The sequence below is a fragment of the Bos taurus genome, chromosome 6, assembly GCF_002263795.3.
Source record: "Bos taurus isolate L1 Dominette 01449 registration number 42190680 breed Hereford chromosome 6, ARS-UCD2.0, whole genome shotgun sequence".
NCBI lineage: Eukaryota > Metazoa > Chordata > Mammalia > Artiodactyla > Bovidae > Bos > Bos taurus.
In genome coordinates, this window is record NC_037333.1 from 116322547 (window position 1) to 116334888 (window position 12342).

Consider the following 12342-nt stretch of genomic DNA (forward strand, 5'->3'; position numbering starts at 1 on the left):
GTCGCTAGGAGTCGGACACGACTGAGCGACTTCACTTTCACTTTTCACTTTCATGCACTGGAGAAGGAAATGGCATCCCACTCCAGTGTTCTTGCCTGGAGAATCCCAGGGACGGTGGAGCTTGATGGGCTGCCGTCTATGGCACAGAGTTGGACACGACTGAAGTGACTTAGCAGCAGCAGCAGCAGCAATATCACATCATTGGAGAAGGAAATGGCAACCCACTCCAGTATTCTTGCCTGGAGAATCCCATGGACAGAGGAGCCTGGCGGGCTACGGTCCACGGGGTACCAAAGAGTTGGACACGACTGAGCTACTAGACAACAACGTCACATCGTGAGTTTGTTAATTTTTTGAGACAGGTTGTTCACTCTTAGGCGTTGGTAGATATTTCAAATCAGCAAACAGACGGCAGGGAATCTTTGGTTTTGAACACGCTGGTGCGTGTCTGCCCATGCGTGCAGGGACGCCATCTCGGTATCCTTGGAAGTGGGTGGATGCAGGAGAGCAGTTGCTGGCTTCTCGGGGACTGTTAACGGTTCAGGGCAGCTTTCCTGCAGCGCCTTTGCTCTCGGGTGCTGGATGGCAAGCTGTCCCCATCAGCCCCCCTTGGCGGGCACCTCTCTCCTGCTCCCGGCTTCCGTCCAGCGGTGGGTCAGGAAGTGGGAAGGTGGGGGAGGCCGAGGGGGAGCCGCCCGTGCCGGGCCTCTTGGAGCGGGCTCTTCCAGACGCTGTCCTCCACGTGTCCACGTGTGAGGCCTGCATGGCCGCCCTCCTGGCTCCCGTCTGGCCATGGTCACGCCTGCTCCCTGTCTCCTCCCCGCCAGGGCCCTGGACTTCGGGTACCTGACCCAGGACATGATTGACGACTACGAGCCGGCCCTCATGTTCACCATCCCCCGGCTGGCTATCGTGTGGTGAGTGTCCCTCACGGTGCCCTGGATGGTCGTTTTGCAGAAACCCAGGGGTGCCAGGCCCCTCTGGGTGGTGGTGAGCTATGCTCATACCCCGCAGGTGGCCATCCACCCGCCCCGGAGCAGTCACCGGGCGGGCCTGCCCTTGTCCCAGCAGACAAGGAGCCAGGTGTTCCAGGCACGCCGTCACCCTGGTGTGGGAGGGACCCCCAGCCTCGACGGGGGCACAGGTGAGCGTGATAGCCACGGGCACTCCCAGCCTGGGGAGGAGGACCCCGCGCTCAGGCACAGGCGACCAGCAGGGGCTGTGAGAGCCGGCTTTGCAGGGATGAGAGGCGAGGTGCCCCTGGTTCCTGGGGAGGATGTGACGAGCTTGTCTGGACGATTCTCGGGCTGCCTGGGAGGCGGGGCCCGTGGGCTGAAGAGCAGGGGTCCTGGTGATGGGGTGGGAGCACAGCCGTGAGGGCTGGGGAGCTCTAGGTCAGGCCTTGGAGATAGCAGGGCAGCACGTGGATTCAGGCCTAAGTGGGATCTGGCTCGCTTTTGTGTCCCTGCCACTGGCCTGTGTCACGGAGCAGGCTCCTCCCCCCTAGTCACCCAATGTGCTCGGTGCCTGCCAGGTGGCAGCAAGCGAATTCCTGCAGAATTTCATTGTGTTGACCTAGCAGGACACAAAACACGTATTTATGAAGCTTTTTCACTGAGGTTTTATTTTTAATCATAAAAATTTGGTACGGAGGTATATATCCAGAATTAAAGTGTGAAAGTGTTAAATCAGTCATGTCCGACTCTTTGTGATCCCATGGATTGAAGCCCGCCAGACTCCCCTGTCCATGGGATTCTCCAGGCAAGAATACTGCAGTGGGTTGCCATTCCCTTCTCCAGGGCATCTTCCCAACCCCAGGGATCAAACCTGGGTCTCGTGTATTGCAGGCGGATTCTTTACCAACTAAGCCACCAGGGCAGCCCTATCCAGAAGTTAAGGATTGGTTAAAAATGATACTCTTGGGACTTCCTGGTGGTCCAGAGGTTAAGAATGCCCCGTTCAATGCAGGAGAATTAGGACCCAACGCACCGCAGAGCAGCTGACCCCGGGTTCCCCAACCCGCCTCTCTTCCGTCTGTTTCCACTCTGCCTTTGTGCTGTGACCAGCACATTTTCCCACGAAGTCAAGGTTCTGTCTTGGGAAATTGTTCCCCAAACACCGTTAATTGAACCACCGCCATCTGGAAAGTCTCGCCCCATCTATGCAGTGCCCCGAAGGGCCCCCTCCCCAGGGTCAGGGCTCCTGGGCTGGTGGGAGGGCAGGCTGGGCCTCAGTCCCAACAGTAGGTGGTTTCAGGGCCAGTTCTCACCAACCCTCTGTCTGTGTTATATTTAAACACAAATCCGGTGTTTCCGGGCTTCCCTGGTGGCTCAGTGGTAAAGAATTTGCCTGCAAGGCAGGAGACTCGGGTTGGATCCCTGGGTCAGGAAGATCCCCTGGAGGAGGGCATGGCAACCCACTCCAGTATTCCTGCCTGGAGAATCCTATGGACAGAGGAACCATAGGATTCCTCTGTCCTATGGGTGGGCTTTGGTCCGTACGGTTGCAGAGTCTGAACACGACTGAAGCAACTCAGCATGCCAGTGTTTCCACTTTCAAGGAGGTAGATTTAACAACAGATCTCGATGCTGATTTATCTGATGGCAGCAAAGAAGTGTGCAGACATGTTTTATGATTATTTTATGATCCCTCAAACGAACACAGGCCGACCTGCTTTGAAAAGGGATGAAACCTGGGTAAACTGCACTGCATTTTCCTAACTTACTTACGATTCAAGCTCAGAGGGGAGCGCATGTGGGAGTGGCCTGGGCCGGCCACGCGGCCGCAGGGCTGAGGCCGGGCTGCTTTGTGTCCTGGATGCAGCGGCCTCGTGGTCTACGCGGACGGACCCCTGAACCTGGACCGCAAGGTGGAGGACATGTCAGAGCTGTTCCGGCCCTTCCACACGCTGCTGCGGAAAATCAGGTGAGGGGAGGGCCGTGTGCCCCTGAGCCCCTCGGGGCTGCGGCTGATCCGGGGCTGACATGACCTCTCTGGAGGAGTCTGGTCTTGCTTTGCCCTCCGAGAGCTCCAGGCTGTGTGTTTCCTCCGGGCACAGCTTCAGAGCGTGGCTGCCTTTGCACTTCTCTACGAAGCTGATTCTTTGGCTTCTGTTCACTGAAAGCCCCGTTCTCCTCGGGGTGCTGGCGCCTTCACTGTTGGCTCCACTGCTGGGAGCCCCCTCTGACCCCACCCTTGCTCCCCCACAGAACAGGTGCTTGCCCTGGGCCAGTGGCCCTCAGACCCGCACACAGACGTCCTGTCCCAAGACAGCAGCCGCCCTGCTGACCGCGCGGACGCCAGGCCCCCTCTGGTTTCTCACAGAAACGTCTCTGTGACTGAGCGACTGTGAACCCGGGTGGTGCGGGGTGGACGGGGCCACACACGGCGTCCCCCGGGCCAGGCCGCCCCCCACAAGTGCTCGACTGGGGCCTGGGCCCGGGCCTCTGCTAGTTCTTTGACTGGTTTAGGGGGTGTGGACTAGCTTAGGGGGTTGACTAGTTCAGGGGTGTTGACTAGTTCAGGGGTATTGACTAGTTTAGGGGTATTGACTAGTTTAGGGTGTTGACTAATTTAGGGATGTTGACTAGTTTAGGGTGTGGACTCGTTTAGGGGGTTGACTAGTTTAGGGGTGTTGACTAGGGTGTTGACTACTTTAGGGTGTTGACTAGTTTATGGGGGTTTACTGGTTTAAGGTGTTGACTAGTTTAGAGGTGTTGACTAGTTTAGGAGTGTTTACTAGTTTAGGTGGTATTGATTAGTTTATGGATGTTGACTAGGGTGTTGACTAGTTTAGGGTGTTGACTAGTTTAGGATGTTGACTGGTTTAGGGTGTTGACTGGTTTAGGGGTGTTGACTGGTTTAAGGTGTTGACTGGTTTAGGGTGTTGACTAATTTAGGGATGTTGACTAGTTTAGGGTGTGGACTCGTTTAGGGGGTGACTAGTTTAGGAGTATTGACTAGGGTGTTGACTAGTTTAGGGGTGTTGACTAGTTTAGGGTGTTGACTAGTTTATGGCAGTTGACTGGTTTAAGGTATTGACTAGTTTAGGGGTGTTGACTAGTTTAGGGTGTTGACTAGTTTTGGATGTTGACTAGTTTAGGAGTGTTGACTAGTTTAGGTGGTGTTGATTAGTTTAGGGATGTTGACTAGTTTAGGATGTTGACTAGTTTAGGATATTGACTACTTTAGGGCTGCTGACTGGTTTAGGGCTGCTGACTGGTTTAGGGTGTTGACTAGTTTAGGGTGTTGACTGGTTTAGGGTGTTGACTGGTTTAGGGGTGTTGACTAGCTTAGGGGTGTTGACTGGTTTAAGGTGTTGACTGGTTTAGGGTGTTGACTAGTTTAGGGTGTTGACTGGTTTAGGGGTATGGACTGGTTTAAGGTGTTGACTAGGGATGTTGACTAGTTTAGGGTATGGACTAGTTTAGGGGTGAAGCACTCAGTTCTCCTCAGAGAACAGTGCCTCCCCCACCCTGAGGCTCACTCTGCCCCCTCTTGCCGCCCCCCACCCTCTCAGGGTGGCCTTGGCACCATCTGTGCCATCCTGTGGGCTTGGTGACCTAGGGCCTCCCTTGGCCTTCAGCAGCGGGTCCTCCAGCCAGCATCCCTGACCTCGACCCTTCCCCAAAAAGCTCGCTTCAGGTTGCGTGGTGCCCCCAGCAGTGGTGGCCTCTGTGGGCGACAGGGCCCAGCTGAGGCTCCTGTGGGGGTGGGTCGGGGGGCTGTCCTCCGAGGCTGTGTCCCTGAGTGCCTCCCTGGCCCCATCTCGGCGCACCCTGAGGCCTTTCCTCCCACCATCCCTGGCCTCCGAGAAGCCCCTCGTCCCCAGTTGTTGGTCCAGGACCCCAGGGCCCCTGCCATGCTCGCCCTGGGCCTGGCAGGACTTCCCGGCTCGGGGCGGCTTTCCTCCGCTGGCCTTCTTGCCCTTTGCCCCGTCAGGAGCCAAACGCGCTTTGAATCCAGGCAGGGAGGAGTGGCCCAGGAGATCCTGGGGGGTCAGTGGGCATCCTGAGCAGGACGTGACCCTGGACCCAGAGGCTGAGTCTTGCCCTCTCTGGGCGCTCAGCTGGGAGAGGAGACAGGGAGCAAGGGGAGAGGGTGGACGATCCTAGGCCGGGAAGGGAAGAGCAGGCCCTGAGTGGGCAGTGTCCATGGGGCAGGGTGGGCGCGTGGGGCTGGGGAGGGGCCAGGTGCTGGGGACTCTGCAGGGGCAGAGTCCAGAGCCTCGGTACGGGCGACACACTCGGCAGTCTAACAATTGGGATCGGGAGGAGGGACAGACATCGGGCAGTTTGCTGAGGCTGTATTCAGAGAAATCATGGCCAAGAGTTTTTCAAAACTGAAGAGAAATCTCTGCACACAAATTCAGGAGACTCAGGAAAACTACACGCAAGGTGAACAGAACACACACCTGGGTGTGTCACAGCAACATGGCTGAAAGCGGAGAAAACCCTTAGACACAGCCAGAGGAAAGGACATATTGCTATGAAACGAATATGAATTGACAGCTGTCTTCTCAAAACAATGAAGGCAGGCAATGAAATGACGAATGTTTAAAGTGCTGAAAGGAAAAAGCTGCCAATCAGAATTTTATAACCAGGAGAAATATTCTACAAAAATTAAGATGAAATAGTGGGCTATTCAGAAATACAAAACTAAAGAAAGTTGTTATCACCAGACTGTGCATAAAGAAAAACTAATTGCAATTCTTTCGACAAAGGAAAAAAATCCCAGATGGAAATATGGATGCAGAGGAGAGACTTAAGACCTTGATGTGAATTAATATAAATGAATAAAGGCTGTACAAAACAACAATTATAATGTCTTAGGAACTTTAACTTACGCATAGCATAGTTTAACATTTGAAAATAAAGTCAATATTTTTCTATATTAATTTTTAAATAAGAAGAAAAACCAAATCATTTTGAAAGTTACAGAAAAAGAATTTGAAAAACTTAACACCTATTTTAATCAAAACATCTCTTAGCAAATTAGGAATAGAGAGAAATTTTCTTTATCTAATGAAAGATACACACACATATGCACACACTTATGAAACTGGACGCTTACCTAACACCTTATATAAAAATTAACTCAAAATGGGTCAAAGATCAAAATGTAAGTGCTAAAACTACAAGATTATTATGAGAAAACACAGGCCATAAGCCCATGACATCACACTCGGCAGTGGTTTCTCGGATGTGACGCCAAAGGCACAGGTAACAGAAGGGAAAATAGACATACTGGACTCTGGAAATTTCAAACTTCTGTGCCTCGAAAGACAATACAATAGAGTAAAAAGGCAACCCACGGAATGGGAGAAAGTATTTGCATATCGTATATCTGATAAGGGACTAATACCTAGAATATGTAGAAAACTCCTAAAACTCGCCACCAAGAACAGCAACAAATAAACAACCCAATTGAAAATGGGCAAAGGACGTGAACAGACATCTCTCCAGAGAGGATGACCAATAAGCATATGAACAGATGCTCAACATGACGATTGTTAGCAAGACGCAAATCCAAACCTCACACCCGTGAGGAAGGCCACTATCAAGACAAAACAAAACCTAGAAAGCAGCAAGTGCTGGTGAGGACGTGGAGAAATCGGAGCTCTTGCGAGCCGTTGGTGGGAATGCAAAATGGTGCCGCTGCCATGGAGGTTCCTCAGAATATTAAGAGAGAACTCCCATGAGATCTGGCAGTTCCTCTTCTGGCTTTTTACCCAAGAGAATTGAAAGTAGCATCTTGAAGAGATATCTGTACACTTGTGTTCACCGAAGCATCATTCACAGCAGCTAAGACCTGGAGGCAACTGTTGACAGATGAGTGCACAGGCACAGCGTGCTCCAGCCTTACACCAGGATGTGATTTAGCCTCGAAAAGGAAGGGGACTATAACACAGGCTACAGCATGGATGAACTGTGTGGCCATGCTCAGTGACCTAAGCCAGTCCTAGAGATAGTGTATGATCCCAATGACGTAAGTTCCCCAGAGTCCTCCAGATACAGAGACAGAAAGCATAAATGGTGGTTGTCTGGGGCTGGAGGGAGTGGATAACGTTTCACGTGGACAGAGTTTTAGTTTTACAAGATGAAGCACTAGGGGATGGATGCGCAGCAATATGAATATATTTAATACTGCTGAAAATGAAAGTCGCTCAGTCCTGTCCAATTTTGTGACCCCATGGACCATACAGTCCATGGAATTCTCCAGGCCAGAATACTGGAGTGGGTAGCCTTTCCCTTCTCCAGGGGGGTCTTCCCAACCCAGGGATTGAACCCAGGTCTCCCTCAATGCAGGTGGATTCTTTACCAGCCGAGCCACCAGGGCAGCCCTGGTGAATACCACTGAACTGTCCCTTAAAACGGTTCAGGTTCTGAGTTTTATGTTACATGTATTTTATCACAATAAAAAAATTTAAGTATTATTTACAATAGTGTCAATAAATATTAATCACTTAAGCATAAATCTGAGATGTCTGAGACCTCTACTGAAAGTTACAAAATGGTTTTGACCCCAAATTTTAAAGACCTAAGTAAATAGCTCTTCATCTTCAGCGAGTGGAAAACTCAATACCAAGAGGATATCAATGATTCTCAAATTAATCTCTGATTTCAATGCAACTTCAAACAAAATCCCAGGAGGCTTTTTCTTTTGTGGAACTCGACAAACTAATTCTAAAATTCACATAGAAAGGCACAGGGCCTGGAATAGCCAAGAAAAAAACAATTGCTGGAGAAAAAGGCCAAAGAAGAATATCATCGCTCTGTTCCGCTCTGAGTTTCGTTTGGGTAGTTTTCACAGACAGAGAAAGTGATGGCACCCACTCCAGTGCTCTCGCCTGGAGATCCCAGGGACGGCGGAGCCTGGTGGGCTGCAGTCCATGGGGCCGTGAAGAGTCGGACACGACTGAGCCACTTCACTTTCACTTTTCACTTTCATGCATTCTTGCCTGGAGAATCCCAGGGATGGGGGAGCCTGGTGGGCTGCCGTCTATGGGGTCGCACAGAATTGGACACGACTGAAGCAACTCAGCAGCAGCCGCAGTTTTCAGAGACGGTGCTGATGTGACCAAGCTTGTGAACACATGTGCATTTCTGCTGAGCATCCTTCATAAAAAAAGGGCACAGTTGGAGGTAGTTCCTGTCATAAATTGTAGTCTTGCTGGCAGAGGTGTAGTGCACAGCGCCTTTGACAGAACAGAGGGTCTAGAGCGACCAACACATCATTCACGACAAGGATGATGCCAGAACAGTGGAGAATGGCTGGCTTTTTCCAATGCACAGCTGAACCAGTAAATATCCACACGAGGATAAAGATCCTTAATACACTCAAATGTGCTCACTTGCTCAGTCGTGTCCGACTCCTTGTGACCCCATGAACTGTAGCCCATCAGGCTCCTCTGTCCATGGAATTTTCCAGGCAAGAATACTGGAGAGAATTGCCATTTACTTCTCCAGGGGATCTTCCCAACCCAGGGATTAAAGCCGCATCTCTTGCGTCTCCTGAATGGGCAGGCGGATTCCTTACCGCTTGCACCATCTGGGAAGTTACTACACTGGGGAGCATGTCGATTCTAGGTTGATTACAAGCACAAGGGTGAAGAGTAAAACAACCCTTTCAGAGGGAGAAACTGGGTACATCTCTGTGTTCTTCGAGTAGGCAGAGAGTCCTCCAACGAGGCACCGGAACACCGACCACGGAGAGAAACACGACATCTCTGTGTTCTTCGAGTAGGCGGAGAGTCCTCCAACAAGGCACCGGAACACCGACCACGGAGAGAAACACGACATCTCTGTGTTCTTCGAGTAGGCGGAGAGTCCTCCAACGAGGCACCGAAACACCGACCACGGAGAGAAACACGACATCTCTGTGTTCTTCGAGTAGGCGGAGAGTCCTCCAACAAGGCACCGGAACACCGACCACGGAGAGAAACACGACATCTCTGTGTTCTTCGAGTAGGCAGAGAGTCCTTCAACAAGGCACCGAAACACCGACCACGGAGAGAAACATGACATCTCTGTGTTCTTCGAGTAGGCAGAGAGTCCTTCAACAAGGCACCGAAACACCGACCACGGAGAGAAACATGACATCTCTGTGTTCTTCGAGTAGGCAGAGAGTCCTCCAACAAGGCACCAAAACACCGACCACGGAGAGAAACACGACATCTCTGTGTTCTTCGAGTAGGCAGAGAGTCCTTCAACAAGGCACCGAAACACCGACCACGGAGAGAAACATGACATCTCTGTGTTCTTCGAGTAGGCAGAGAGTCCTTCAACAAGGCACCGGAACACCGACCACGGAGAGAAACATGACATACTCAGCTTGACGGAAATTAGAAACTTGAGTTTGTTCAAAGACACCATTAAGAGTGAGAAGGCTGCAGAGCTGGAGATGACACCCAGTGAAGAACTTGGATCCAAAATTACATAAAGAGCTCCTGTCAATCGGCAAGAAGAGTTAGCCCAACAAAAATGGGCGAAAGTCCTGACAGGCGCTTGAGAGAGGCCTCCGGGGTCGGTCGGCGTGTGAACGGGGGCACGACCTCCCGAGTGAGCAGGCCAAAGTGACTTGAAACCACAGTGAGGGTGCACTGCACACTCAGCAGAGAGGAGGAAGTGGAGAAGACTGAGTGCCCTTGGGCTCTGGGCGGGGACTTGCTCCTCACCAGCCCTTGGCACCCTGGCCTGCAGAAACGCTCCCCCACGGCCCCCAGGGTAGGGGCTCAATCATGTGGGTCTGGCAGCCAGGACCCTTCGGGTGTAGAACAGCTTCAGAGGTGACCTGCGGGGCGTTTCCACTGGGAGAGACGGAAGGATTTACAACGACTACACGTCTCACCAGAGAGGGTTGCCAGGGCTGGCACGGCGAAACGGCAGCAAGTCCGATTAAATTTGAATTTCAGATACACGGTAATACTTTGTTAGAGTAAATATGTCCCCAGTGGGGGCCATTTGGGACACACTTACTCTAAAAAACACTCATGCACTTTTTAAGTGTTTGTTCGGACTTCCCTGGCGGTCCCGTGACCTAAGACTCTGGGCTTCTAACGCAGGGGGCCTGGGTTTGCTCCCTGGTCAGGGAACTAGATCCCACAGGTCTCAACTAAAGATCCCACAGCTGCACCGAAGATCAAAGTTAGCCACAACTGAGACCCAGCATAGCCAAATAAATAAATACAAATAAAGCTTTTTCAAAAAAAGCCACTTCTTCTTTTAAAAGAAAGTAAGTGTTGCTTACCTGAAGTTCCAACTTAACTGGGTGTCCAGTGTCTCTTCTGGCGCCTCCTCACACATCCAGCACCGGCTGACAGCCTTCCGCAGAGCAGTGCAGACCGAGGAGTAGTCCAGAATGTAGAGGTGGCGGGCCTGGGAGCAGGGTGGGCCACGGAGTCCATCTACCTGCAGAAGAACAGGTGTGATCACTGCAGGGACTGTGGGGTGGTCAGGTCAGGGAGTGACGGCACGTGGGGGCTCCTGGGAGCATGGTGAGTGCTGTATTTCTTGATCTGAATGCTGCTTGCAGAGTGTGTTCAGCTTATGAAAACCCGCAGCTGAGCGGTTCTGAGACATGGGACCTGTAGGACCCACACTGGGCTCATCCCAGTCGGTCTCATTAAATCTACTCCACCTCGAGTTCAGCTCCGCTTCCTCCAGGGAGTCTCCAGGTTGTCCGGTGCCTCCTTCTGGCGGGCATGTTCCTCTGCTGCCGCCACCGTGATTGTATTTCCATTTTCACTCCTAAGTGTTTGTTTGTTATCTGCGTCTTTCTTCCAGAACTCATACGGGCAGAGACCATGCCAGTCTTCCTGTGTGTCACCCTGGGCCTGGCACAGAGACAGTGCTCAGGAGTATTTGTTGAACCAAAGGATGAAAACCTATATGTTAAACCAACATGTACCTTTTCACTAGCAGGTTTTACTAATGCAGTTATCACTGAGAATCAGGGCTTTCTTGTTTTTCAGCAAGAAGCTTCAGAATCTCATTTTAAAGGAAGAGCGTGTTCTAGAATCAGCCCGCCACCCCAAAGGACTGTTGTCCCGACCCAAGGCCCTTGGGGCCCTGGAGGCATCGACACCTTGCGGGGATCACTGCAGGCACCACTGGTGCCCAGGCCCCTCGGCCTGGGGGCTGGCGGGGGGTCGCCTCGGGGACCCTCACTCTTCCTTTGTGCCTTGGCCCTTGTAGGGATTTGCTGCAGACCCTGACGGAGGAGGAGCTGCACACGCTGGAGCGGAACCTCTGCATTTCCCAGGACGTGGAGTTGCCCGTCCGGGCCGACGCCCCGGCGCCCCCGGCCCTGGCTCCGGCCGAGCCCAGGCGCGCGGACGCGGAGCTGGCCTGCTCGGTGCAGAACGACGACCAGGAGCTGGAGCAGCTCAGCCGCCTGGTGCACAGCGCAGGTGACGCCATGGCCTCCCTGCTGTCCCCGCCCAGCGCCGGCCCGTCCCCCGCCCACAGGCCGGGCGCCGCGGCCAGCCCCCGCGGGCGGGCGTCCCCGGGCCGCGCGCAGCTACCCCCCGCCGGCGACGAGGAGGAGGGGCGGGTGTTCTTCATGGAGGACGTGGACGGGGCGGCCGAGGCCCCGGGCGGAGGCGTCGACCCCCAGGAGACGGGGCAGGGCCGAGAGGCGGGGGTCGGCTCGCCGGCCTCGGCCAAGCGGGAGGACTCGAGCAACAACAACAGCGTCGAGGGCGCCGCGCTGAGGGCGGCGGCCCCCACCTCCTGCAGCTGCCTGGACTCGCGGCCGCACCTGGACGGCTGGGAGGCGGGCGCGGAGCACGCCGAGACGGCCGAGCTGATCGCCCACCGGACCGGGGGCATGAAGCTGTCGGCCACGGTCATCTTCAACCCCAAGTCGCCCGCCTCCCTGGACTCCGCCCTCACCCACCCGGGAGTCCCGGGAAACGGCGTTCCCGCGGCGGCCGAGGGCACGGCAGGCGGCCCCCACAGACTCAGCGCCACGGCCACCAACTGCCTCCTGAACTCCTGCGTCTGCTGCGCGGGCTGCGCGGGCACCGGGGAGGACGCGGCCGCCCAGAGTCTGCGGGGCAAGTGCGGCTCGGGCGGCGTCATCCGCTCCGCCAAGGTGGGCGCCAAGGGCTCCGCCGCGGGGCCTCTGGAGGCCCTGCCTGCGGGCGGCCCGGACCCCGCGCCCTCCGAAGACGCCCCCGGCAGGCCGGAGCCTGAAGCCCCTGCTTCCGACAAGTGCCTGGCACACAGCTCAGGACCCCCGGGGGACGCGGCAGACAGGCTGTGCGGAGGGGTTGACGGCTCCCATCAGCAGGAGGAGGCCCCGCAGGAGCAGCCCCCGCCCCCGGCGGGCCCCAGGTAA

General features: G+C 54.2%; 1 protein-coding gene across 1 annotated transcript in view; it reads left to right on the forward strand.

The window, feature by feature from the left end:
- The window catches only part of ZFYVE28 (zinc finger FYVE-type containing 28), a 98194-nt gene that overhangs the window by 56478 nt on the left and 29374 nt on the right, over positions 1-12342 (forward strand). The window contains exons 6-8 of the mRNA XM_005208272.5: positions 828-917; positions 2824-2925; positions 11196-12338. Of these exons, the coding sequence (XP_005208329.1) occupies positions 828-917; positions 2824-2925; positions 11196-12338 (1335 nt within the window). The remainder of the gene's footprint in view (positions 1-827; positions 918-2823; positions 2926-11195; positions 12339-12342) is intronic.